This window comes from Schistocerca nitens, chromosome 2 (assembly GCF_023898315.1).
Source record: "Schistocerca nitens isolate TAMUIC-IGC-003100 chromosome 2, iqSchNite1.1, whole genome shotgun sequence".
Classification (NCBI taxonomy): domain Eukaryota; kingdom Metazoa; phylum Arthropoda; class Insecta; order Orthoptera; family Acrididae; genus Schistocerca; species Schistocerca nitens.
Window position 1 is genome coordinate 964,577,454 of NC_064615.1, and position 27,235 is coordinate 964,604,688.

Below are 27,235 nucleotides of genomic sequence, written 5' to 3' on the forward strand. Positions count from 1 at the left end.
GGTTAGTGACCAGTAGGGAGACCTTTGGATTAGATTTATGGAGTTTCAGGAGTAGCTGAAAGGTAGGTTTGGGTGGTGTGGGGGTAGTTGCTGGTGTTTGGAGGGAAATGGATTCAGGTGTCAGGTTTTGAGATGGACCTAAGGCCTTGAGGAGCTTCAGAAGGTTCTGTTGAACTTCTGGGATGGGATTATGGTTGTAATGTTTGTATGCCAAGATGTTGGAAAGTTGGCAGAGACCCTCAGCCACATAGGCACTATGATTCATGACCACTATGTTGGAGTCTTTGTCTGCAGGAATGATAATAAGATCTGGATTGGTTTTCAGGTTACAGATAACTGTTTGCTGTGTGTTCTATAGGAATGATCTTGGACATGCTGGAGAAGGGTTGAGGAAAGGAAGGTGAGACCAGGTTAGAAGCAAGGAATTCCTGAATAGTTACCAGAGGAAGGAGAGGAGGATCACAGTTGGATGGAGGGTGGAACTGTTATAAATAAGGTTCTATGTGGATTTTGGTTGGCTGTTGTCAGTATGCTGTGTGGCAAAGAAATGCTTCCACCTTAGAGAACAAGTAGAGGAAAGAAAGTCCTTTACAAGTCCAGAATGATTGAACTTGGATTTAGGACTAAAGGAGAGGCCTTTGTAAAGTACTGAGTCTCTCTCTCTCTCTCTCTCTCTCTCTCTCTCTCTCTCTCTCTCTCTTTCTCTCATTCTCTCTTCCTCACTCTCTCTTTCCCACACTCAACCTCTTTCCACCCATCTCCCTTTTTCTCTTTCCTCCCTGTCTCCCTCCTTACCTCCAACTTCCTCTCCTTTCCTCCCCTCCACCCCACCCCACCCCCTCCATCTCTAATAAATTATGGGCAGAGTCCTCCTCTGACTCTGGAAATGTTTTGCAGTTTTGAATCTGGTTGTGAAATCACTGTTCTAGCCTTATGTAATTTGTATCAAATCTTCCTGTGTCTCCAGGTATCATCCATGCATGCAAATTTTCTTTCATGATTTTTAAACCAAGAAATAGTGAAGATTAAATTATCCTCTGTGCAAAACTCTACCAGGTGGCTTCCTCTTTCATTCCTTTCTCCCAGCCCATGTTCGCCTACTATTTTTCCTTCTCATCCTTTTCCTAATATTGAATTCCACCACGACTAATATTTTTTCCCTTATCTATTTGAATAATTTCTTTTATCTCATCATACATTCTTTCAATCGTTTCATCATCTGCAGAGCTAGATGGCATATAGACTTATACTGCTGTGGAGGGTATTGGCTTTGTGTCTGTCCTAGCTGCAATGATGCATTCACTGTTGTGTTCTTATAAAAGCTGGCCCACATTCATTATTAGACCTACCCCTATTGGTTTTGTACTCACCTGACCAGAAATCCTGTTTTTCCTGTCCCCACACTTCATTAATTCCCACTACAACTGACTTCAACCTATCTGTTTCCCTTTTTAAATTCTCTAGCCTATCTATCCAATTAAGGGTTCTTACATCCCACAATCCAACGTGTAAAATGCTAATTTTGTTTTCCTGATGACAACATCCTCCTGAGTTATCCCCACCCAGAGATTCAAATGGGGAACTGTTCAACCTTTGGAATATTTTGCCCAAGTGGATGCCTTCATACTGTAGAATTGCATGTCATTGCAAGAAATAACAGCTGTTGTTTCTCCTTGCTTTCAGCCACTCATGCTATCAGCATTGCAAGGCCTTTTTGGCTTATGTTGCAGGACCAGATCAATCAATCACCCAGACTGTTGCCCCTAAAACTACTGAAAATGCTCCTGCCCCTGTTCAGGAACAATATATAGGGGTTTGTAACATATTGCTAAATTTCTCATTTAATTTTGGTCCTGCGAACTTTGTAAATAAGTTTTTGCAGGATTTTTTATCCTCTCACTTTAAGTCTCTACCAGTGCAGATTTTTCAGCATTTCTGTGATTCTCTTCTATGAGTAAAACAAACCAGCGACCATTCAGACTAGCTTTCAATATTCTCTATTAATCCTCATTGGTATGGATCTGGAGGGGTTCACTGGATGTAACTTACTATGAGGACAGGACGGTGGGTGTTCATTAAAGCCACAGTGCTCTTGTTGAGTGTAGTTGCATGTTGGCTTCCCCCAGAAATCTGCAATGTGGTGGTGAGGAGCTGTGTCATGCCCAAGGTGTCAATTAGACAGCTTTAAATTAACATTCATTTATTGCTGAGAGTTTTACAGTAATTCAGTCTGCTCTTTGGTGCAGCCTGGTGGCAGCCATGCTGCACCTGCCTCACAGAAACACACTGAGTGGTGTGTCAGTGCCTGTCATGGAATTTGTGGTCATAGCCCCTGGTGTTGCCCGTGGCCACTTCTGTGCTCTTGCGGAGAGCAGAGTGGCGGTCAGCATGTCCCCACAGCCTAATGTGACTGTGGGTGTCCATTGAAGCCACAGTGCTCTTGTTGAGTGTAGTTGCATGTTGGCTTCCCCCAGAAATCTGCTTGCCCTGCTGATGGTTGTCTTGATAGTGAAAAGGCAGAAGTTTTAACAGCAATGTGGAGGAGAGCTCAAGGGGCCTCTCAGAGTACAGCCGGTAAACCAGTACACTGCAATGCCAGTTAGTGATGATACCAGGTGCCCTGCTCCCAAGTTGAACATCTTGCAGTCAGACAGATAAGTTCTTCATCAACGGAAGATCTGCTCGGACCTCATCTTCAGTCAGTCACCATTGTGACTGCCAAGAATGGCAGCTTGGCAACTCACAGAGTTGAAGTGTGGAATCCTCACCCCTCGCACAACCGGATGCCTGCGGACTAATAGAAGTAGACCCCAAACGGGCAGTGGCTGGCAGTTCTTCGTCATATGTCAGCAGGTCATCCTGCAGCTAATTGAGCTGTCCTTTTGTCAGTATCAGTGATGTGGATGCAAATACCAGATTCTGAGCAGTAAATGGTAGTAAGTTGAAGTTTATATGGTGGATGATGACATGATTACTCCATGAGGGTTACCAAATGTGCTCCTTATTTTGAAGCCTGCAAGCATTCTGTGCTGGACTGATGTTTAGTTTCGGAGCATTCTTTTATGCAAGATTTGCAGCCTGAAAGGTGTTCTTGCATTCTTTAGCTGTAGTTACCCCATGCTACCACAATAACAGAATATTGTTATGACTCCTTTGCAATGATTTCATGATTCTGAGTGAGGTATACCTGACACTCTCTCACACAGTCTGTGGCAATGTGCTCCTTGTTTGTTTGTGTTTTGGCATCCATTAGTGTTCATACTCATTAAGCAACCATTGCATACTGGTCAGGGCCACTACGCCTTGACGTTGTTGCAGAAGGCACAGAAATTTTATTCTTTATTTGATGCTATTTTGCTGTGGAACATTCTGCTATCCTTTATAAAATTCATCTCGAATTTTTTCACTTAGATCATTTCTGTTACTAATTAATATACATATTCACATCTTCATAATTAATTCACCCATTGTTTGATCCTTTTTGCTGTAATTGAAGCTAATTCCAGAAAGCATAATTCCTTCATGTCATTCCTTAATCCATTACTCTTATTCCTAGTTGACTGCGTACCCTTTATTTCTTGATACATATATCTATGATTCAACTTATCTATTCCATATTACTTCTGGTGACATTACTAACCCAGACAACAGGTGCACAGCTGGTTCGGGTGTTGTTCATTATTTAAGTTGCTAAAAACACAAATCATACAAACAGGGACCAGAATCTCTACAATACTAGTAGCTGAAATACTTATATTCATACCATAGTTATGCTGTTTCTTCTGGTACTGCTGGATATGTTGCAATTTCTGTTGTGGAAATCAACCCTTTCTGTGATGCTATAAATTATCTAACAAGAGAAGGATATCCGGGTTTAATGTTTCTTTCAAAAAGTTCATGTTTTGAACTGACAATATCTCTGATTAATTCTGTGGCTAAAACAGCCAGGGGTGTGTGAGTTCAATCATTGTCATACCTGTAATCATTGCTGGAAGGCAAAAGGCTGTTCTGGCTATGTCGCAAACTGTACCATTTATTAGGATACCACTGTCCCCGAGTACAATGTTTGTTATACCCCGCAGCTTCCTCTTATTGTAACGCTTTGGAATTGTAACCTCTGGAATGAATACTGAATAAATTCATTGTGTGCCCATTCTATGAAAATTTAGATAGGGGTTAGCATTTCGCTCCGACACCCTGTTGCTACAGATTTCCCCAGGAAGAACTGCACAACAGTGTGTAAGTCTGGACCACCCTGGTTGGACAGACTGTGATACCGTCTACCTGGCAACCCTGTAGATCTACCAAGGACATTAGAGCATAAATTTTGCTGTTTTCCAAAACTATTAGACTTCTTCACTGGTTTGTACCCCTGTCCACTTTCCTACTGCACCCCATTTTATAAGGTAAGGGTGTACAATAAAACACTAATATTAGCATGGAAGGTTACCACTGGAGAATGTACCAACACATGCAACCTTGCACCACCTATGTTGGCTTTGACTACTGACATATGATAAAACAACACCAAATTACCTTTAGTTGCCTACATTATGTGCTGTAACTTTGCAATAAAGTCCTTTTGTGCTCTCCGCAGTCTAGCTAGGAACTACTGTGGCAGCAGTAATGTGGAACTCAGTTGCCTGTGTACGGCATGGTAAACAGTGAACTACAATAGAGTTGCCTTTAACCTTGCATCATTTATATAGCCCATCACAACCTGTAACAGTTTGGCTACAGCTATTTGCCCATCCAGTGTATTCAGTTGGTTCTGTACCCTCTGAAGATCACTTTCATGGTCTACTTGGTGCTTTGTGCATGTTAGATCAACTCTTGGTAACTCCTGTACTGCTCTGTATAATTCAGTACAGCCTGCTCCATGTTTACCAATTGGATGGTATGCTACTCATCTTGGCCCTAGTAGTGCCTGATACTGCTTGCACCTGCTCCACTCTGTTGTTCAGACTTTGAATATCCTCATTGGACACTGTTTTCAATAGTTTTCTGCTGCATTTACACATCCTCTCTTTTTCAACTAGTGTCGTCAATACCAGGTCAGTCACTTCCTTCAACTGCCCCCTCAGTTCAGTTTATCTGTAAGAGAGCTGTAGTCTGTAGTATTCTTCCTGAACTTCCTCCAGAGTTCCCCTTTTCTGTGGTTCACCTTGCAGTTCCATAAACTTATCTCTCAATCTGCACACCTCATTTCTCATTTTCCACACATTGAAAGTCAGTTCAGCTGCCCACCGATGATTTGTTAACAAGACATTTGATTGTCTTGAGAACACCACTCTGGATTCAAGAGGCTCGTTCTGCAATCCACCCACTACTTCCCTCTGGATGAGGTGTAGGATCAGCAAGAGTACCAAATTCTTCCTAGCTGCCTGTGCTGATATGTCACCTGAGAGAAAGCAATTTCTCGTCAGTTCCCTTCTCAAAAAAATCAAGTAGATGAGAAAAACACTACCAGACAATGTAAAAGCATTAACTCCTAATCTGCCCAGTAGAAAATGAGAAATGTACTCCCTAAACACAGTAGTACAAACATCACTGGTTCAGAAACAAGACAAAAATACATATCGTGACAAAAGAAACTAGACACTGTTCAACTATTACATAGTCTCCGTGCATACTGCATGTATACTGATCATTCTTAACTACCTGCTGCTTTGCCGTCATATCAACTTTATTCTGTACCACCTGCAGTTATGGAACCTGAGACAAAGCATCTACTGTTCCATTGAATGGTTTGTCTTACTTGAATAATAGATGTTGACATTGGAAACTGTACCTTCGCATTTAATGATGATATTATCTCTATCACTTGGCATATGCCCTGACACCTAGTTGAAAATGTCTTTGTTGTTCCCTTCTGTGTACAAGGGTTTATCATTAAAACCCACTGGCCCACTTGATATAGTGGCAGTACATTGCCCGATCTGTCCCTCACATTTGAGTGCCTTCGTATTCACCCATTTGACCTTCTCCCAAACCTTGTTTAACAGTTTCATGAACATCTCTGATAATATATCTCTTACTGATATTTCAAAGGCCCTGTACTCTGCCTCCCACAAGAGGACTTAATCTGTGTTGTGGATCAGTTCATAAGTATGTGAGTTCACTTTATGAACTCCTTCAGAGAATGCCTCTCCGAATTCACTGTGCTTCTGAGTTAATCCAGTGAGTTTTTTATTGAAAAATCTGCCACTGTTCTCCTTATGATTCACCGAACAACCCCTTCAGCCATCTGGTCAAATGTCTGTGCCTTACTAAAGGTTTCACGGTACATGACATATATTTTTATGTCACCCAATAATAATAATAATAACTTAGCCATATACAGACATGGTTTCACAGACCAAATCCCTAATGTAGCTGTTGCCCTCACATAACCAACAAAGTCTGAACATCGTCAGATGTCTTCCCAGGAGGAGGCGTAATGAGACTGGTTGCTGTATGACCAATGGATGAAACTAGTATGTTTACTAAGGTCTTGGTGTCCTCTCTGTGGGATTGTGTCTGCCCACTCATGATTTGTAACACTTCTAGTTCCTTCTCTGACTCCTCATTAACCCACATTTGTTCTACTTCACCATGGAGTAACATGGCTACGTGACTCTTAAGAACTTCAATAGTTTCACTTATTGAAGATGGTGCATGCGTTCCTGGTCATTGTGTTACCTCTATTCTCCATTATGCTGTAGAACAAATGTGAACCCAGCACACTGACACTACATCAGTAATTAGAACTATAATGCTAATCCTTCCTACATATCATGCTCCAGCAGGGCTCACTACACTGCTGTGCTTCGTGGCCAGACATCCTACAAATATCACAAGTTACCGGCACTGCCCTAGTACAAGGTGATTCATGCCCCGAAAAATTACAATACTTGCATGCTGTCAGCCGTAAATATTCCTCATGCAGTTACCACAGAACTGCAGCAGATTTGCATGTTCATGTGGTCTAAACAATGTCACTGTTAAGTTCATGTGAATATCATGTCGACTCAACGTGGCTCCAAAACAAAAGGAAAAAGAAAACTGGCCAATAATAATTGGCCACTCACAGCATTGTGTAATGACAGACATTGATGACGGCTGCTGATGTGCAGGTATGGTTCCTCTATGACAGCGGCAGCCAACATAAAAACTTCTGACTCCAAATTAAAGGGGTTCACAGGATGCGTCCCCCTACAAGCTTTCAGGATGGTTGAGCTGAGAGGTGGTGGTGAAGACCTGTGTCATGCCCAGGGTGTCAGTGAACACCATTAAATTAACATCCATTTATTTCTGAGAGTTTTACCGTCAGTCTTCTTCTCAGCTGGTAGTAGTCATGCCGCTTCTACGTCAGTAGAACATGCTGAGTGGTGCGTCAGTGCCCTTCATTGAATCTGCTGTCATAACCCCTTGAGTTGCCCATGGGCAGTTTCGGAGCCTTGTGGAGAGTGGAGCAGCAGTCAGTGTGTCCCCACCACCTAATGTGACTGAGGATGTCCACTGAAGCTCTCACTGACTGTAGTCGTGCTTAGGCTTGCAACCAGTAATCTGCATATCCGTGTTGTTTGCTGTGCTAGCAAGAAGGCAGAAGTCTCAACAACGACACGGAGGTAGCTCGAGAGGTGATCCCAGCATACAGATGGTAATGTTGTACAAGCACTGCCAGAGTGGTGGCACCAGGCACCCTGCTCCCAAGATACATAGTTTGCATTCAGACAGATCAGTTCTTCATCCACATAAAATCTGCCCAACCCTCATTTTCAGTCAGTCACCATTGTGACTGGCAGGGATAGCAACCTACAGAACAGAAGTTCTCCCCCCACAGCCAGAGAGATGCAGACTCATAGAAGTAGAGTCCAAACTGGCAGCAGCCTGGCAACACTTTGTTGTATGTCAACATGTCATCTGGCAACTAACAGAACTGGCCTCCCATCAGTATCAGTGAGGTGGATGGAATAACTAGACTCTGAGTACTGAGTGGAAGGAAGGGGAGAATTATACAGTGATTGATGACGTGATTCCCCCAAGTGAGTGACCAAATGTGCTCCAGTTTTTTGAGCCTTTAAGCATTCTCTGCTGGACAAACATTTAGTTTCAGAGCCTTCTTTTATGCAAGTTTTTCTGCCCTAAGACATTCTTGCATAATCTGTAGATGTAATTACTCCATGCTACCACCTTACAAAATATTGTTCCTCTTTCTTTGCAATGACGTCACCATGCTGAATTTTACACTCACTATGCAACCATTGCATACTGGGCAGCCATGCTATGCCTAGATGTCTCTCCAGGCAGCTCAAAAATTTTATTCTTCACCCTAATACTATTCTGCTATGCAAACAACACTTGAGCAGTATTCTAGGGTAGTTCACACAAGAGTCTTACAACTAATCACCTTTAAAGACTGATTGTATTTTCCTGAGATCCTACCAGTGAACCAAAGTCTGTGCCTGATTTACATATGACTAACCTATGTGATCATTTCACTTCATGTGCCCACAAATTATTCCACCCAGTCAGTCATGTGAGTTGACTGATTTCAAGTATAATTTTTTGTTTATATTGTAGTCATAGGGCACTATCTTTCTGCATTTTGTGAAGTGCACAGTTTTACATTTCTGAGCATTTGAAGCAAGTTGCCAATCCGTGCACCACTCTTGTGTCTTGCTACCTTATCAAGATCTGAGTGATATTTACGCTTCTTTTTTGGGTAATACTTCATTATAGATAGACGAAAAAAAAAAAAAAAAAAACCCTGAGGTTACTGTTAAAACTGTCTGTCAGATAATTAATATACAACATGAACAGAAAGGATCCCAAAATGCTTCATTGAAGCATGCCAGAAGCTACTTTTGCATCTGTTGATGACTGTGTCCAAGATAAATTCTTGCACCATCCCAACCAAGAAATCTTCAGTCCAGCCACCAATTAGACTGTCACAATTAAACTAAGTGATTTTTACTTTATGTTTTAGCAAGTGTTCTCCTATTCTTTGTGATACAGCAGACTTTGGAGGTAATGCCACACTTCCTGTCTGCTTTCACAAACATTAAGAAAAACTCACCAACTAATGTTTCTCTTGTCAACACTGAATGTAATCTTTCTTCTGGTAACTGTAATGTTAAATTAAAGAAAGCTTTTCTGCACATTAATATGACACTATTGTAAGCACAAATTCTTGAAGAACACAGATGTGACAAATGAAGCCATGGGTCTCTTGTCTTGAGTACAAGTTGCTCAATCCAGATGGAATACTTGTTAACTGTCCATTGAAATTTTGTTCGATTCTTAACAGAAATTGTAATAATTCATTTTAACAATGAATACAGAGGATTTCCTCAGCATTATTTGACACCATAGTTGTTACAGCTTTCTCAATTTCTGATATGCTTCATTCTAAATAGAGGCATATTTATTGAAAATAAATCTTTGATTGTATTAGTGTTGTCATTTCTTATCGACTGAAAAATAATTTCTGCTTTCCTGTGTCTTCCCCGTTAGTTAAAAAATTGAATTAAAAATATACATAAGGTGCTTTAATGTGCATAAATTTCTAATTGTTTCTAAAGGATATACTTTTACTCATTTCCTGTTACATGACATATGGAAAATGCAACCATTCGCTTACAGCAGTCTGATGTGTGGTTCATATAAACACCTAACAGAAAACAATCTTTGTTAGTTCCTGAGCCCTGGCTCTTTTTCAAGGAGAAAGTACATACATTCACACCCACAACCAAACCCACACAATACCCAAATGCACGCTAGTGCAGCAATGGTCATGTGTGTCTGGGTGTCTGTGTGGCTGTGTGTGAATGTGTGTACTTACCACTTGAAAAAGAACCAGAGCTCAGAAGCTAGTGAACACTGTTGTCTGTTACATGTATCTATGCATCACATATCAATCTGCCATAGGTGAATTATCTTTTCCGTATTTTACATATTGTTCCATTTAGAAATTTCTGTTATTGCTATGCTTGTTTTTTATTAGAGATTTTTGTGAAGTGAATATGTAGTACTTCCTAAATTATGAAGTGTTGCTCTTTGAACATTCTCATTTCTTTGTTTTTGCAAGATAATGCAGCTGGATGTTGGAGAAGTAGCAGCTGCACGCAGTTTTGTTTTTCTTTGGTGTGGATCTTCTGAAGGTTTGGACATGGGCAGAGTTTGCCTACGAAAGTGGGGATTTCGTCGGTGTGAGGACATTTGTTGGATCCGTACAAATATTAATAATCCATCACACTCAAAAAATTTAGAACCAAAGGCTGTTTTCCAGAGAACAAAGGTAAGTGTTGTAGCTTTTAATGTGTAATGTTATTTTTTAACGGAAAACACCAGAAATATTTCTACTGTTCAACAACACTATATGGTCTTATAGAGAGACATATCTTACCATTTTGAGTGTTTGGTCATTATTTTTCCTTTTGTTGGAGTGTACACACAAAAGAAGATTTTTCTGATTAATTTCTTCACCTTCTTCAGCTACACAGATTAAAAATTTAAGGTTTTTGTTACTTGACTTCACAATAATGCAAATATGACACTATCATATAAGTTTGCACCAGATCTCTACCGCCAATAATACACTGTATATTACTTTCTTGTTTTATTTCTCCAAAGTGATGAGAAGCTTCTCTGATATCTGTGGGAAGTAATGTCAGTACTATTATTTTTGTATTTAAAGCTTCAACCGTAAAAATGCTGGCAGCAGCAGTAGTAGCAGTAGTTATTAAATGTTGTAATGATCTGAATTGTGTAAGGTCATATTTTGATGAAATAACTTATTTGGGAAGAGTTACAATGGATTTCTTGTCAACAGTTCTCATTTTTGTAACTTTTGGGAAGCGTTTTATGGAACAACACTGTATTCCTTTGAAATGAAACTGGTTCCCCGTTTCCAAATGTTTTTGAATCTGCAATGTAGAATGCTGTTTGATGAATTCATTCTACAGGAAATATTTACGAAACAGATAGAATAGCATACTGTAGATTCTAAAAGGGCCAGGATTGATTATTTTTTGTTGCATTATTCATTCTGTCTTGATGTTTTGGTTGATTCTGAAAAATTGTAGGAAAACACCATAGTTAATAGTCTAATATGACTATGCAGCCTGCCACAGAAGCATCAAATTTATGCCTGTTTCTTCAGTATGATCCAACAATTACTTCATCTTATTCTTTTGTTCTGTATATCTGCTTTCAGTATTCATTGGTACCATCCCTCAGGTTGTTGCAACAAGGAGAAATCTAGTTGTCATGTCTTTACATGCATAACAACGAATATGGCTTGTGTTAGCAATTGTAACCACACTCTGTGAATAACTGAAGGATGAATCGCATAATCATCTCTAGCTGAGTCTAAATTTCCCTCCAATCTTCCAATGCGTCTCCATCACAGTTTGTGCAATAAATGACACCTCAATATTACTGGATTGGACCAAGTTGGCTATATGGGGGGGGGGAGTGGAAATGAAGTCCCATGCTTCTTGACAGAGGGTAGGGGAACGGTGCAGGAGACCCCCATTGGCGTACTAGGCAAGGTCCTAATGGATGTGGTTTCCCATTGCCTTCCTCTGACCATAGTGGGGATGAATGATGATGATGATCATGAAGACGACACAACAACACCCAGTCATCTCGAGGCAGGTGACAATCCTTGACTCCGCCGGGAATTGAACCCGGGACCCCGTGCTCAGGAAGTGAGAACGCTACTGCAAGACCACGAGCTGCGGACTTGGCTATCTAAGTTATCTCAAAATCTATAAAGTTTATTTCTGAAGTGTACCAGACATATTTGAACTATATTCTGAAGCCTTATGCCCTGGAAACTAATGTTCTACTGATAGTGGATTCATGGAGTGACCAGATGGATAGGACAATGCGTGAATCAACTTTTATTCATGTGCTTACCCAACCATCTTGCACCATTGAAGTTATACACCTCTTTGTCTGCTATGTGATGTTTTTTTATCATTAAATAAAAATCATTTCATCATCAGAATTTATCATCACATTAAATCCAAAATTACTGAAAGAACTGCATGGTATGCAAATTCGATTAGATCCCGTTCATAATTGATTGTCTTTATCAATATTTAACAATATGATGATAAATGCTTAGTTTGCAACAAAGTTGATAATCAAAGTTCTGATTTTCAGTAACATCAGTCTAGGTCTGTTGTCTTGCACGGAACAGCAGAACAAGTCCCAATGTGGGTCAAAGATTTATTTGCTGCACTTGGTACAACAAAGCCTTTTGATTCTGAGGTTTTCACGACAACTTCTGCTCAAATACTTGTGAAACGTAGAACATGTAAGCTGAAGTTAGGTTAATGTTATACGAAAATGTGGCATTGTTTTGCAGATGATATACCACCAGTTGCCAGCTGTCTGGAAATAGAATAAGTCCAAGTCAGTTTCCCAAAGTGTCTTGTGTCTCTGAAGAAAACCTAGTGCTGTACCAACTTCAAACAGGCTGACAGAGATGTATCTTCCTATATAGGTGGGTGCCAACAAAACATTTCCACATACTGAGGAAAAATTTGTGATTGAAATTGTGTGATGTCTTGCCGCAATGAAAAACGCCTTTGTGTTAAAGATTGCCACCCCAATTTGCATATCATATCTATGGCACTCTCTTCCCTATTTTGTGACAACACAAAACAAGCTTCCCTTCTTTAAACTTTTTTTGATGTCTTCCGTTAATTCACTCTAATACGGATCCCACACTGCACAGTAGTTCTGCAGAAGAGGTGGTCAAGTGTAATGTAAGCATTCTCTATAGTAGATCTGTTGCATTGTCTAAGTGTTCTACCAATAAACTACAGTCTTTCATTTGCTTTCCCCACAATATTATATGTGTGATCACTCCAATTTAAGTTATTTGTGATTGTAATCCCTAAGTATTTAATGAAATTTACAGCCTTTAGACTTGTGCGATTTATCGTGAAACCAAAATTTAGTGGATTCCTTTTGAACTCGTGTAGATAGCTTCACACTTTTCATTATTTAAGTCAATTACCATTTTTCGCACCATATAGATATCTTGTTTAAATCCTTTTGTAATTGGGTTTGATTGTCTAGTAAATGATGGCATCATTTCCAAACAAATTAGAAGGCTGCTCAGATTGTCTCCTAAATCATTTATGTAGATCAGGAACACCAGTGGCCTATCACAGTTCCTTTGGGAATGACCAATGCTACTTCTGTTTTACTTAATGACTTTCATCGGTTATTATGAACTATGACCTTTGTGAAAGGAAATCATGAATCCAATCAAACAATTGAGGTGATACTCTAGAGGCATGCAATTTGATTAGAACTTGCTTTCAAGGAATGGTATTAAAAGCCTTCTGGAAATCTAAAAATATGGTATCAGTTTGACATCTCCTGTTGACAGCAACCATTAGTTCATGAGAATAAAGAAGTAGTTGTGTTTCATGAGAATGATATTTTCTGAATCCACGTTGGTTATTTCAAATTAGTGCAGACTTCAATGTAAGATACTTTGAATAGTTCTCACAATGAAACTCTGTGTCAAAATCCGGCTGAAAACCCAGAGAGATTCTGGCCTTATGTAAAGTACACCAGCAGCAAGACACAACAAAAATAATTTTCTTTCAGGCAGTTCATAATGTTTGAAAACAGTATATGTACCAAAATCCTACTGCAAATCGATGCTTGTGATATGTATCTGTAATTCAGTGGATTACTCGTAATTCCTTTCTTGGGTATTAGTGTGACTTGGGCCTCATCTCAGTCTTTAGGTATAGATATTTCGACGAGCAAGCAGTTGTATACGGTTGCATGAATGGAGCTGTTGTATCAGCGTACTCTGAAAGGAATCTGTCTGGTGTTCAGTCTGGACTGGAGGCCTTGCCTTTATTAAGTGATTTAAGCTGCTTCATTACACTAAGGATATCTACTTCTAAGTTACTTATCTTGGCAGTTGTTCTTGATTCGAATTCTGGAATATTTACTTCATCTTCTTTGGGGAAGGAATTTTGAAAAACCGTATTTGGTAACTGCTTTAGTGGCACTGTCATCAGTAACATCATTGTTATTGTGCAGTGAATGTTTCTGTTGTGTCTTGCTGCTGGTGTACTTTACATAAGGCCAGAATCTCTCTGGGTTTTCAGCCAGATTTTGACACAGAGTTTCATTGTGGGAACTATTCAAAGTATTTTTCATTGAAGTCTGCACTAAATTTTGTGCTTCTGTAAAACTTCAGCAATCTTAGGGAATTTCTGCTCATTAAAATTTGGCATGTTTCTTTTGTTGCTTCTGCAACAGTGTTTTGCTTTGCGTACCATGGGGGATCAGTACCATGTCATATTAAATTGTGTGTTATATATTTCTCAGTTGCTGTTGATACTGTTTCTTTGAATTCAAACCACATCTCGTAGGAAGGTGTCAAGTGAATTTTTATCTGATTTTTTAAATAGACATATTTTGCAGTTATTTTTAGTGGGTTTAGATGTTATGGTATTCAGTCTTGTTAAAACAACCCTGTGGTCATTAATCCCTGTATCTGTCATGATTCTCCCTATTTTCTCAGGATTATTTGCTGCTAAGAAGTCAAGTATTTTTTTGCAATCATTTACTCTTTGAGTGGGCTCCTGGATTAATTGTTCAAAATAATTTTCAGGAAAAGCATTCTGTGTGATTTTTAACAAATTGATTTTAAAACTGTATTTTCGCCAACATGTTGAGGGTAGTTTGAAGTCACCTTGAAGTCACCACCAACTGTAGTCGACTATGTGTGTTACCTCTTTGAAGTGAGACTCAAGTTTACTTTGAAGCGTTCAGCAACCATATCATCTAAGTCAGAGGGGTGGGGGGGGGGGGTGGGGGGGGGACAGTAAATTGAACCTGTTATTACTTTATTCCAGTTGTTGTCAAGTATAACCTCTACCATTACTAATTCACAGGAACTATCTACTTTAGTTTCACTACAGGATAAACTACTTCAAACAGCAAGAAACACATACCACCAACTGTATTTAATCTATCTTTTCTGAAGACCATTAGCTCCTCTGTAAAAATTTCAGCTGAACTTACCTCTGGCTTTTGCCAGTTTATGGTACGTATAACGATTTGAGCTTTGGTGCATTGTATTAGCACCTGAAGCTCTGGTTCATTCCCGGCACAGATATGACAGTTTATGACTAAGATACCTAGATCTACCTTCGCCATGTTTGCCCTGCGCCCTTATAGACTGATGCCCTTTCTGTAGTTTCCTGGAAACCTCTAAACTAAAAGCTCCTCAGTCCCCTCCACACAGCCTCATCTACCTGTGTAACCAATTTCTGTGTGTAGTGTACCCCCTTGACTTATTAAGTGAAACCTGGAAACTCACCACCCTGTGGCACAAGCTGGGGAATCGGCAGCATATGTGCTTGCAGAGTTGTCTGAGCCCCTGATTCAGGCCCTCCACTCAGCACTGTACCAAAGGACCAGAATCGAATTCATCAATGGCACTACAGGTAGTGAGCTTCACCTTCATCTTGCAAGCAAGACTGGCAGTCTTCCACTTCAGCTAGCTACCCGAAACCAGAGAGAATTTCTTCTGATCCAAAGTGACATACATCATTGGTACCAACACGGACCCCACCTGCTGTGGGCTGCACAATGTGCTTTTCATATCATCTGGAAGGACCCATTTCACATCTGGAATGACTCCTCCTGGTATGCACACAGAGTGCACACTGTGTTTCTTCCCCTCTTTGGCAGCTATATCTCTAAGGGGCTCAATTACGCATCTAACTTTGGAGCTCCCAACTACCAGTGATCCAACTTTCTGCGAATGCCCAGACCTTGTGGGCCAAGAAGCTTCCTCTGGGATAGGGCAAGTGACTGTGTCAGGGTCAGGATCTTTGTCAGCCACTGATAGCGCCCGAAATCTGTCCAAGAGACAAACCAGGGAGACCTGGCTGTTGGACTCTTTGAAAGTCTTCTCCTGCCTGTTACACCTTGGAATGACCTTGCACTCGATCACGAGTGAGGGGTAAACCTCAGTGCAGTACCTAGGGGGCCACAGTAGTGGACCGATTGGGTGACACATGGGACTAGAGCAAAAACTTGGAGTACCAAGTTACTGATGGTGGAAATTTTGATCAAAAGACTTGACTCATGACTGATGGCCTTCTCCTTCTCAGATGACATTCTGTGGAGAGGATATCAAATTGCAATAGAACAGTGACACAACACATTTTTCTCTCTTTGTAAGTTATTCATTTCAGTAAATTTCATTAACAGGAGCACTGTCTGATGGGAATCAAAGGAACTGTTCGGCGATCCACCGATGGAGATTTTATTCATGCAAATGTGGATATTGATCTAATCATCTCTGAGGAGCCAGAATATGGGTCCTTGGAAAAACCTGTTGAAATATTCCATATTATTGAACACTTCTGTTTGGGAAGTAGAAGGTATGTGATTTCTGTTTTATGTCCCACTTATTTGGAGAAATTAAATTTAGTTGAAGTTAAGACTAGCTCGTGCATAATTTTATTTCTTAGTGGTATTATAGATAGGTATGTTGACAGTGATTGTTACTGGCTTGTATATAATATATGCCATTTAATTAACCTTCCTCCAATGACAGATTTTAAAATTTCTTTCATAAGAAAGAGTCCATAAAAGATTTTTGCAGTCTCTCTCTCTCTCTCTCTTTCTCTCTCTTTCATAAATGATCAATTGGAAATAGTTATTTTAATAATAGCTTGTTATTTTGTTTTATTACATTTCTCTTTAAGAGATGTTATTTGAGAACTTGACATACGTCTATTCATCTCTTACACTTGATTATATGTATTCAACAGGTAGTGAATTATGTGGCAGCCTGTAGCTTCATCTGATGAGTTGATTCATCCTGTAATTTCATAAATGGCTACTAGAAAGCAGAACATGTATGCAGCATGCTGCTTTAAGAACATGTTGTGCCTCCAATACCTAGGATAATTGGTTATTACTAAAATAATCAATGTTGTCAACAAATTAAAACAAACTCAGTCCATTTCTAAGTTTTTGTTGCTTTATAAATTTGGTTGGAGTGGGCCCATATCACTATCGGGCTTTTCACATTTAGATTTTTTGTGCTCTGTCTAAATCAGTTATGTAAGATCTGTGCAAGATTCCATTTAAAGGCTTCAGCTGAGTCCTTATTGTGTCCAGTACTAACATCTTTTTTTCCTTCATTTACAGTGAGATAAAGGGAACTGCTGAACAGGCACATGATTATTGGGGTACCGAGCGAGGTGGCGCAGTGGTTAGCACACTGGACTCGCATTCGGGAGGGCGACGGTTCAATCCCGTCTCCGGCCATCCTGATTTAGGTTTTCCGTGATTTCCCTAAATCGTTTCAGGCAAATGCCGGGATGGTTCCTTTGAAAGGGCACGGCCGATTTCCTTCCCAATCCTTCCCTAACCCGAGCTTGCACTCCGTCTCTAATGACCTCGTTGTCGACGGGACGTTAAACACTAACCACCACCACCACCATTATTGGGGGGGCAGGGGGGAGAGAGAGAGAGAGAGAGAGAGAGAGAGAGAGAGAGAGAGAGAGAGAGAGAGAGGGGGGGGGGGGGGGGAGGGAGGGAGCGAGGGGGGGGGGTAGGGAGACAAGCTCCAAGTGATTCGTGCATGCATTTATGTGCACACATACATAGGCTGGAAAGGTGGAAAAATAAAAATTCATTGTTGCTTCATTTACAGTTCATATCTTGTACCGTAAATAATGAAAGAAAAAGAGCATTGTATAGCAATGAAAAAAGGAAAGTAATGTAGTTCTGAAAGTAAAATGATTAATGATTTGTCAGTAGTGGATGATTGTGGTGTACCACATCTAACAGAGCTGTGTCTCAGTGCATGTTTCGATACAAAGCAATGTAGCCATTCTGCTCATAGCTACTGGGCATTTATTATAGAATATGTGTGTTGCACATTTGTGAGGTAAACCAGCAATTAGCATTTTCCATTGAATTGCGATGAAATGCAAGTGAAAGTCTGAAAGGGGGGCAAGACCAGCCACCAGCTAAAGTGTGTCCTCTTGGTCATCATAAAAGTCAGATTCTGGCTTTGGGAGAAGTTCCAGTTTATGCAAAATGGCTCACAGAGGTATAGAAAAGTGAACTATGTAAGGCGTATCTTCATTACGTTTCAAACTTTTGTGTAACTGCTTTACAAAAAAGGGGAAAAAAATCTGTTTTTGTGTCTAACTTGACTGACTTGTCAGTGTTATTTGCAGATGCCTACTTAAAAGTACTCAGTCCAATAGAAACTCATTGTTACACATGTCCTTTATCCTATATCACAGATTTTACTCTGTATAGCATTGCTGACTAGTAAGTGAAGATAAGGTCTTATGACCCACTTTATAAGTAAGCTTTGCTGAATGTGATATAAGTGGTATCTTGTGACAAAGCTTTGAACTCCTTAGCAACCATATGTAAAACTATCATAAAGCAAGACAAATTTTATTTTACTTATGGTAAATTACAGTATTTTAATTGTTTTATTTTCCCTTAAATTAATGTTTCATCTAGACTGTTGATAGGACTGCACTACATTAAATCAACTGCAATCACTGATGTACTTCTTTTTTGTATTTGTGTTCCAGGTTGCATGTCTTTGGACGAGATAGTACAATCAGACCAGGTTGGCTTACAATAGGGCCTGAATTGACTAACAGTAATTTTAATGCTGAATTATATGCTAGTTATTTTGCCAATGGACAGACAACAACGGGCTGTACAGAAAGAATAGAAGCACTGAGACCAAAATCCCCTCCACCAAAAGGCAAAGGATCATCAGGTGGACGAGGCAGAGGAGGGCCATCTAGGGGTGGTTTCTCACGGGGTCGGGGCAGGGGTAGATAATAATATTTGTGTTTATACCTTCTCTCATATAGTAACAATGTGTGTGCCACACAGAGATCAGAAATGAAACATACCAGGAAATAATGAAAACTGTGACTTAGAAGAATGTGTGATGTGTGTTGACTATACATGTAGTAAGCAAGCAAACATGATTCTAAAGTTTTAATTATTAATTTGCAATGTATAATACTTTATTAATGTGCATATATCCTAAACCAAGATTTAACTGCTCACATGACTTGTAGTAAATACAAGTGAGATTTTAACATGGATTTCATGTGTTGCAGATATTTGACAAATTTAATAATTTTGTCAGTTTCTGCTTTAGTACGTCATTTTATAATGAGCTTCCTAAAGACTTTACTGTAAATTATTTTATGATTAACTTTCTATGAAAGATGATGTGTTATAAAACTGGTGTATAACTTCTTGTCTGAAATATAACTAGCATTGAATGTGACATGAGAGACAGGATAAGTAATTAAACTTCTTGTTTGGTATTAAGACTATGATGGTAATTTTATCATCGGTGTTTTGTGTGTCTGTGAGATGGTGAAGAGTAATGGAGGATAATGGTTTACAGGGTGGTAAATGGTTGAGTTCTGTAAATTTGTAGTGATACTGTATAACATTTTGAGAACTGTTTCAGTAAGGGTCAAACTACTCACTTCTGAAAAAATCATCCAAAAATCCTGTGCCTTAATCATCACAGTTTTCTCTGTGGGAAACAGTTAAAGAACAGGGAAATGCTAGAACAGCTGGATGCTATACTGTGCTGCCAGTCTGTTCAGACAACCAAAACAGTATCTCTTAATTCATAAGTCCTTAGAATAGGAATAGCATAAATATCTTCCATTGCACACATACAGTGTATTACTACTCACAGGGCTACTATAAATGATTCATTTATTTCCAAAGCTCTGTGTTTTACAAAGTATTACATATGCAAATTAGACTGATGCATGAATAGAGCAGTAAACTCACCAAGTTTGTTCAAAAAGATTTCGGGCTTGCAGCTGGTCATCATAAACTTCATTGCACAATATTTTGGCTGGACAACTGCCAGCCATCTTCAGGTGAGCCGAACGAGGACTGACGAAGTCGTTCTCCGCTCTGTCTTATATATTGTGCTGATAGTACTGCCATGCATGCATTGCAGTCGCGGAGACAGAATGGCCACACTGCTCAGTGGCGGCGCCCCGCTGGTGGAACTGCAATACTCAGCTGCCATCGGTATTGTCGCTGGCCGCAGCTATCGAAGTCTTCTGGTGTCTTCATCTCGAGCAAATTTTGGAGATGACGGGATTCCATGCATTATTCAATTGGTAACCACTGTCACGATTCATTAGATTTCCCACAATGCGTATTTCAACGGTATCTTTGATAATGGAGTCCCCAAAATTTGTTGCTGTGGCCAAAATCGAAGTTTCATCGTACTCTATTGAATGTCTGTTAGAAGTATGATGTTCTGCAACTGTAGACTTACTGGGTTGCAGTAGGCGAGTGCAACGTTGATGTTCTGTACAACGCTCCTCCACTGTACGCATTGTTTGTCCTATATAGGCCATACCACATTGACATGGTATTTTGTAAATTCCTGCCTTCTGCAGTTACAAATCATCCTTCACCGATCCCAGCAAATTCGAAATCTTAAAAGGCGGCCGAAAAACCACTTTCACATGAAAATTATTAAGAATCCTCCCTATCTTGAAGGAGATATTTCCAACGAAGGGAAGAAAAGCTAGGGACTTGGCTGGCGCATTCTCCTCTTTATCCACTTCCCGGTTCCTGGATCCATTGTCTCTGAACACGTTCCTCAAATGTGCAGGTTCCTTAGGCAAATTCTCAGCATTTGACACTGTATGTGCCCTGTGCACAAGGGTTTTAAGTACACTCATGGTCTGGGATGGGTGATGGCAACTTGAAGAATGCAAGTACAAATCAGTGTGAGTGGGCTTACAATAGACAGAATGTCCCACCGAGCCATCACTCTTCTGTTTAACCAAAACATCGAGGAATGGAAGGCAGCCATCTTTCTCTAGTTCCATAGTAAATCGAATATTCTCATGGAAGGAGTTAAGATGATGAAAAAACTGCATTAACTTTTCTTCTTCAGGGGGCCACATTTTACACTCTAAATATGTTCTGCATTTGCCCTTCTGGTCACATGACGCAGGTTCAAGTGGTAGTCAAGTTCGCTTCGCAACTTACGCAGTAACTTCCTGTCTGTGGTCATCACAGCAGCGTTGATGTGTTATCTAAGATGTTCCAGTGTTCTGGGCTGTGGAGGTAAGTAAACGTGGTCCTTAATGTACCTGCAAAGAAAAAAGTTCGCAAGGCACGAGGTCAGGCAACCTAGGGACCAAAGAAACATAGCCACATCATCTTCACCACTATGACCAATTCAGCAAGTTCATTGTTCAGGTAGCAATGAACATCGAAGCTCCAGTGAGGGGTACCCCGTCATGTTGGAAGATGATGTTCTTGGTATCAGCAGTCGACTTTGAAAACAACCACAACTGCTACATACCAAGTTGAGAGGTATCCGTCACAGCCTTCCCACGGAAGAAAAACTGCCCATACAGCTTTGTCTGTGACATTGCACAGTAAACATTAACCTTTCACATATCTTGTTCAAGTGCCAAAATTTCCTGAGGATTTTTAGTGCCCCACATTCTCATGTTGTGGCGATTAACCTTTCCAGATAAATGGAAGGTTGCTACATTGCTGAATATTTGACTGCATACAAAACTTTCCTTCAAACTCTCCATAATTGTATCCAGTACACTTGGTTGACCAGTAATTTTCTACTTACAGGTATAACCTGTGTCCCTAAATTGTCAATGCCAGTGCACAGTGCTCTGTGTACATGGCAGTTCTTTTTCATACTTCCTTATGAATGCACACTGCTCTGTTGCAACAGATAAACATCTTGCATGCTCGAACACATGAAAAATCTTTTCTTGCTTTGTTGCCATTTTGTCAAGACACTGCACTCGTAGTGCCAACCAGTGCACACAATGCAGATTCAATGAGTTTACTGTTATACTCATGCATCAGTCATCCTTTTGCACTAATAATACTGTGGAAAATATAAAACTTTGAAAATGAATGATCATTTATAGTACCCCAGTATAATTACTACTTGACATAGATTGTAATAATTTAGTAAAAAAACATTAAATTTGTGGCTGTTAGTCAAGTTTCTTCATGGAAAACTTTAGGAAAAAGAACTTAAATGTTGTATACACCTCATAGTTAATTAAGTAAAGCACAGTGTAAATAAACTCTCTTTCATTATTGTTTTTCAACCTTATTAGCTAAAATAATCAACGAATAACATTCTCAGATATCTTAAGTTTTGCTGACACTCATACATCATATGGACTCAAAAACTCTAATATTTTGCGTCAAAATAATACAGATGTAGTTTATGTACATACATCTGTATTGCAATGTCTGACTCAGTTTTAATATTAACCGTAAGTGATGTCATACTCTACATAAAGAGTTTAATTCATAGATTTGATCTGTAAAGTTCATTCAATATTGATGGGTTATTACATATTATTTCTAGAGATTTGGAGTTTCCTACAAAATATGATGCTTAATACCCTAGTGGAAAATAAAAAATGAAAGCTTTCCAGCAGTTTTCTGAAAGGTATGTGGAGAATGTTGTGGGTACCAATTTCAGTATTTTGTATAGCTTCGTATAGCTACAGTGCATTCCTGCAATCATTCAGTGTAGTGATAATAGAGGTGTAAGAAATCACCTTGCAAAATAGTATTCCATGCACCAAATGAGGTGGTACAGTAGTGAAGAGGAAGAGCCATGAGTGAAATATTCATTTGGTGATCCACAGAGAGGTTTTCTGTTCTTTTCCAAAATGGCAAAAGATAAGTGCCAGTATGATTTGTTTGAAAATGACACAACTGATTTCCTGTTCCATCCTTCCCCATTCTGAGTTTATACTTAGTCTCTAAGGATCTTGTTGCTGACAAGATGTTAAAATTGTCATCTTCCTTCCTTTTTTAGTGTTTCACACAGCTTGCACCTCTTGTTTCATATGATCAAGGGATACTGCCCCATCACTTCTCACACACTTAAAGGGGCCTAGGTCAATTGATTGTGATGAACATTTTGGAGAGTGAGTTGGGTAGCACAGGAAGCATGTGTTTGGGTATTGCCACTCACGCCAGAAGCTGTCTCTGCGACATTGTAGGAACAGCAGCAGAATGGGGAGGATGTTAATAGCAATGTATGTTGCACTTTCCAGCGTTCCCAGAAGAAACACCAAATGTATTTGGTCACTATAGGTTATGGCTCTGAACGCCATGCTGTCCAGATTTCATCGTATACTTTAGTATCTGATACACATCAGTAATTGCCACTGTCATGGTCGACATTACACCACAAAATGACAGTCACCGGCAGTGCTATAGAATCTCCTGTCATTATTAAAATAATTTTGCTGCATTCATTCCTAGGAATGTGTCTTTTACTTGGAGGTGAGCTGTACATTGATGAGTTGTGAAAGAAAGCTAATGCATTGACATCACCTTCTCTCTTATTCCAGCTTCCAGTGAAGAATTCTTGCCACATCAGACACTCCCGGTGGGACACAGTTCTAAATTGTGTTATGGACCCAATGTAATCTGCAATAACTGCTGGTCTGATAAGATTGTCCTCTCATGACGTCATATACAGCTACCACCTGGTACCTAAACAAAGCATATTCACTTTTCTTGATCCACCAGCACTAATATTGATGCACAGTTGATACATCACATCCAAAAATTTGTTCAATGTTCCAGAAGTATGCTGAAAATGGCAGAAAATCTCTCAGTAAGTGAAATGCACTTGTACCTAATGGGACTTTCACACAGGCTTCTTGACATATTTTCTAGAGGCATCTGTTAACAGGTTCTTGCACTGTTGGCCAGTGTTACAACCAATTTTATGAGGCCACCGTTTTCATCCTCGTTCTGGTTCTTACTCTGTTTGCTGTACAGTGCTTTGAATCATTACTTTTACTGCCCCCTATCAGTGGACCATTCAAATAATTTCTTTGTACCATACATATTGGTAGACAACATTTTAATCTTCCACAGATGTTGATGAGTAACTTAATTTTCTGTTCAGTTCAGAGTGTTATTTTTACTTCTTTTGTTTTAAATATATAAAGTAGAGCACTTGTATGATGGACTTGCAAAACCTACAAAGAACAGAAGTACCAGGTGGTTGTAATTAAACTTTCCCTATTTAACACATTATGAAACAGAAACTAATCACTGCATGAGGACCAAACTTGGTACCATCAATGCCAAGGACAAAAGGGGAAGAGAAATAATGCAGAATCAATTTAATTGAAACACTTTTAATGTGCTACTATGGTACATCATACCATTATACAGGGTGTTACAAAAAGGTACGGCCAAACTTTCAGGAAACATTCCTCACACACAAATAAAGAAAAGATGTTATGTGGACATGTGTCTGGAAATGCTTAATTTCCATGTTAGAGCTCATTTTAGTTTCGTCAGTATGTACTGTACTTCCTCGATTCACCGCCAGTTGGCCCAACTGAAGGAAGGTAATGTTGACTTCGGTGCTTGTGTTGACATGCGACTCATTGCTCTACAGTACTAGCATCAAGCACATCAGTATGTAGCATCAACAGGTTAGTGTTCATCACGAACGTGGTTTTGCAGTCAGTGCAATGTTTACAAATGTGGAGTTGGCAGATGCCCATTTGATGTATGGATTAGCACGGGGCAATAGCCGTGGCGCGGTACATTTGTATCGAGACAGGTTTCCAGAACAAAGGTGTCCTGACAGGAAGACGTTCGAAGCAATTGATGGGCGTCTTAGGGAACACGGAACATTCCAGCCTATGACTCGTGACTAGGGAAGACCTAGGACGACGAGGACACCTGCAATGGACGAGTAATTCTTCGTGCAGTTGACGATAACCCTAATTTCAGCGTCAGAGAAGTTGCTGCTGTACAAGGTAACATTGACCACGTCACTGTATGGAGAGTGCTACTGGAGAACCAGTTGTTTCCGTATGATGTACAGCATGTGCAGGCACTATACTATCAGCAGCTGATTGGCCTCCACGGGTACACTTCTGCGAATGGTTCATCCAACAATGTGTCAATCCTCATTTCAGTGCAGATGTTCTCTTTACGGATGAGGCTTCATTCCAAAGTGATCAAATTGTAAATTTTCACAATCAACATGTGTGGGCTGACGAGAATCCGCATGCAATTGTGCAATCACGTCATCAACAGATTTTCTGTGAAAGTTTGGGTGGGCATTCTTGGTGATGTCTTGATTGGGCCCCATGTTCTTCCACCTACGCTCAGTGGAGCACGTTATCATGACTTCATACGGGATACTCTACCTGTGCTGCTAGAACATCTGCCTTTACAAGTACGACACAACATGTGGTTCATGCACGATGGAGCTCCTGCACATTTCAGCCGAAGTGTTCATACGCTTCTCAACAACAGATTCGGTGACCAATGGATTGGCAGAGGCAGAGCAATTCCATGGGCTCCACGCTCTCCTGACCTCAACCCTCTTGACTTTCATTTATGGGGGCATTTAAAAGCTCTTGTCTACGCAACCCCGGTACCAAATGTAGAGACTCTTCGTGCTCGTATTGTGGACGGCTGTGATACAATACGCCATTCTCCATGGCTGCATCAGCGCATCAGGGATTCCATGCTAACGGAAGACATTTTGAACATTTCCTGTAACAAAGTGTTTGAAGTCACGCTGGTACGTTGTGTTGCTGTGTGTTTCCATTCCATGATTAATGTGATTTGAAGAGAAGTAATAAAATGAGCTCTAACATGGAAAGTAAGCATTTCCGGACACATGTCCACATAACATATTTTTTTTCTTTGTGTGTGAGGAATGTTTCCTGAAAGTTTGGCCGTACCTTTTTGTAACACCCTGTATACCCATACCATTACTGCTCCAAAAGGTGCTCAATATGGTGCCCATCAGTGCCCAGAACAGCCTGAAAGTGCAGGATTGCATTAGGTATGGTGGCTACCTCTCTTGATATGCTGCACTTCAGATTAGCACATGTGTGAATGTTACCCTGGTAAACCCTTGCTTTCTGGTAGCCTCACAACCAGAAATCACAGGGAGTGAGATCAGGTGATAGTGTCCAAGCACTTGGAAAAGTTTGCCTGATCATTCGATCATTTCCAAACATGTTTCGGAGAAGAAGGTGAACTTCACGAGTGATGTATGGTGGGAGCCCATCTTGCATGAAAGCTGTTGAGTTCAATGTGTCTCTCTTGTGAAGGGTGGGTACGACATGCTGTCGAAGCATATGACAGTAATACTAGCCAGTCACACTGCACGTTTTTTGTCTTTGAGTGCCAAACTGTTCAAAAAAGAATGAGCCAATGATGAACGTAGTTGTTGTTGTTGTTGTTGTTGTTGTTGTCTTCAGTCCTGAGACTGGTTTGATGCAGCTCTCCATGCTACTCTATCCTGTGCGAGCTTCTTCATCTCCCAGTATTTACTGCAACCTACATCCTTCTGAATCTGCTTAGTGTATTCATCTCTTGGTCTCCCTCTACGATTTTTCCCCTCCACGCTGCCCTCCAATGCTAAATTTTTGATCCCTTGATGCCACAGAACATGTCCTACCAACCGGTCCCTTCTTCTTGTCAAGTTGTGCCACAAACTCCTCCTCTCCCCAATTATATTCAATACCTCCTCATTAGTTATGTGATCTACCTATCTAATCTTCAACATTCTTCTGTAGCACCACATTTCGAAAGTTTCTATTCCCTTCTTGTCTAAACTATTTATTGTCCACATTTCACTTCCATACATGGCTACACTCCATACAAATACTTTCAGAAACGACTTCCTTACACTTAAATCTATACTCGATGTTAACAAATTTCTTTTCTTCAGAAACGCTTTCCTTGCCATTACCAGTCTACATTTTATATCCTCTCTACTTCGACCATCATGTTATTTTGCTCCCCAAATAGCAAAACTCCTTTACTACTTTAAGTGTCTCATTTCCTAATATAATTCCCTCAGCATCACCCGACTTAATTCGACTACATTCCATTATCCTCCTTTTGCTTTTGTTGATGTTCATCTTATATCCTCCTTTCAAGACCCTGTCCATTTCGTTCAACTGCTCTTCCAAGTCCTTTGCTATCTCTGACAGAATTACAATGTCATCGGCGAACCTCAACGTTTTTATTTCTTCCCCATGGACTTCAATACCTACTCTGAATTTTTCTTTTGTTTCCTTTACTGCTTGCTCAATATACTGATTGAATAACATCGGGGACAGGCTACAATCCTGTCTCACTC

At 40.1% G+C, this 27,235-nt stretch overlaps 1 protein-coding gene across 1 annotated transcript in view; it reads left to right on the forward strand.

Moving 5' to 3' along the window:
* Positions 1-22,123, forward strand: part of LOC126237285 (N6-adenosine-methyltransferase non-catalytic subunit) — a 62,846-nt gene extending 40,723 nt beyond the window's left edge. Inside the window, exons 5-7 of the mRNA XM_049947231.1 lie at positions 10,073-10,282; positions 16,255-16,427; positions 18,615-22,123. Of these exons, the coding sequence (XP_049803188.1) occupies positions 10,073-10,282; positions 16,255-16,427; positions 18,615-18,873 (642 nt within the window). The 3' untranslated portion in view covers positions 18,874-22,123. The remainder of the gene's footprint in view (positions 1-10,072; positions 10,283-16,254; positions 16,428-18,614) is intronic.
* Positions 22,124-27,235: the final 5,112 nt, after the last annotated feature.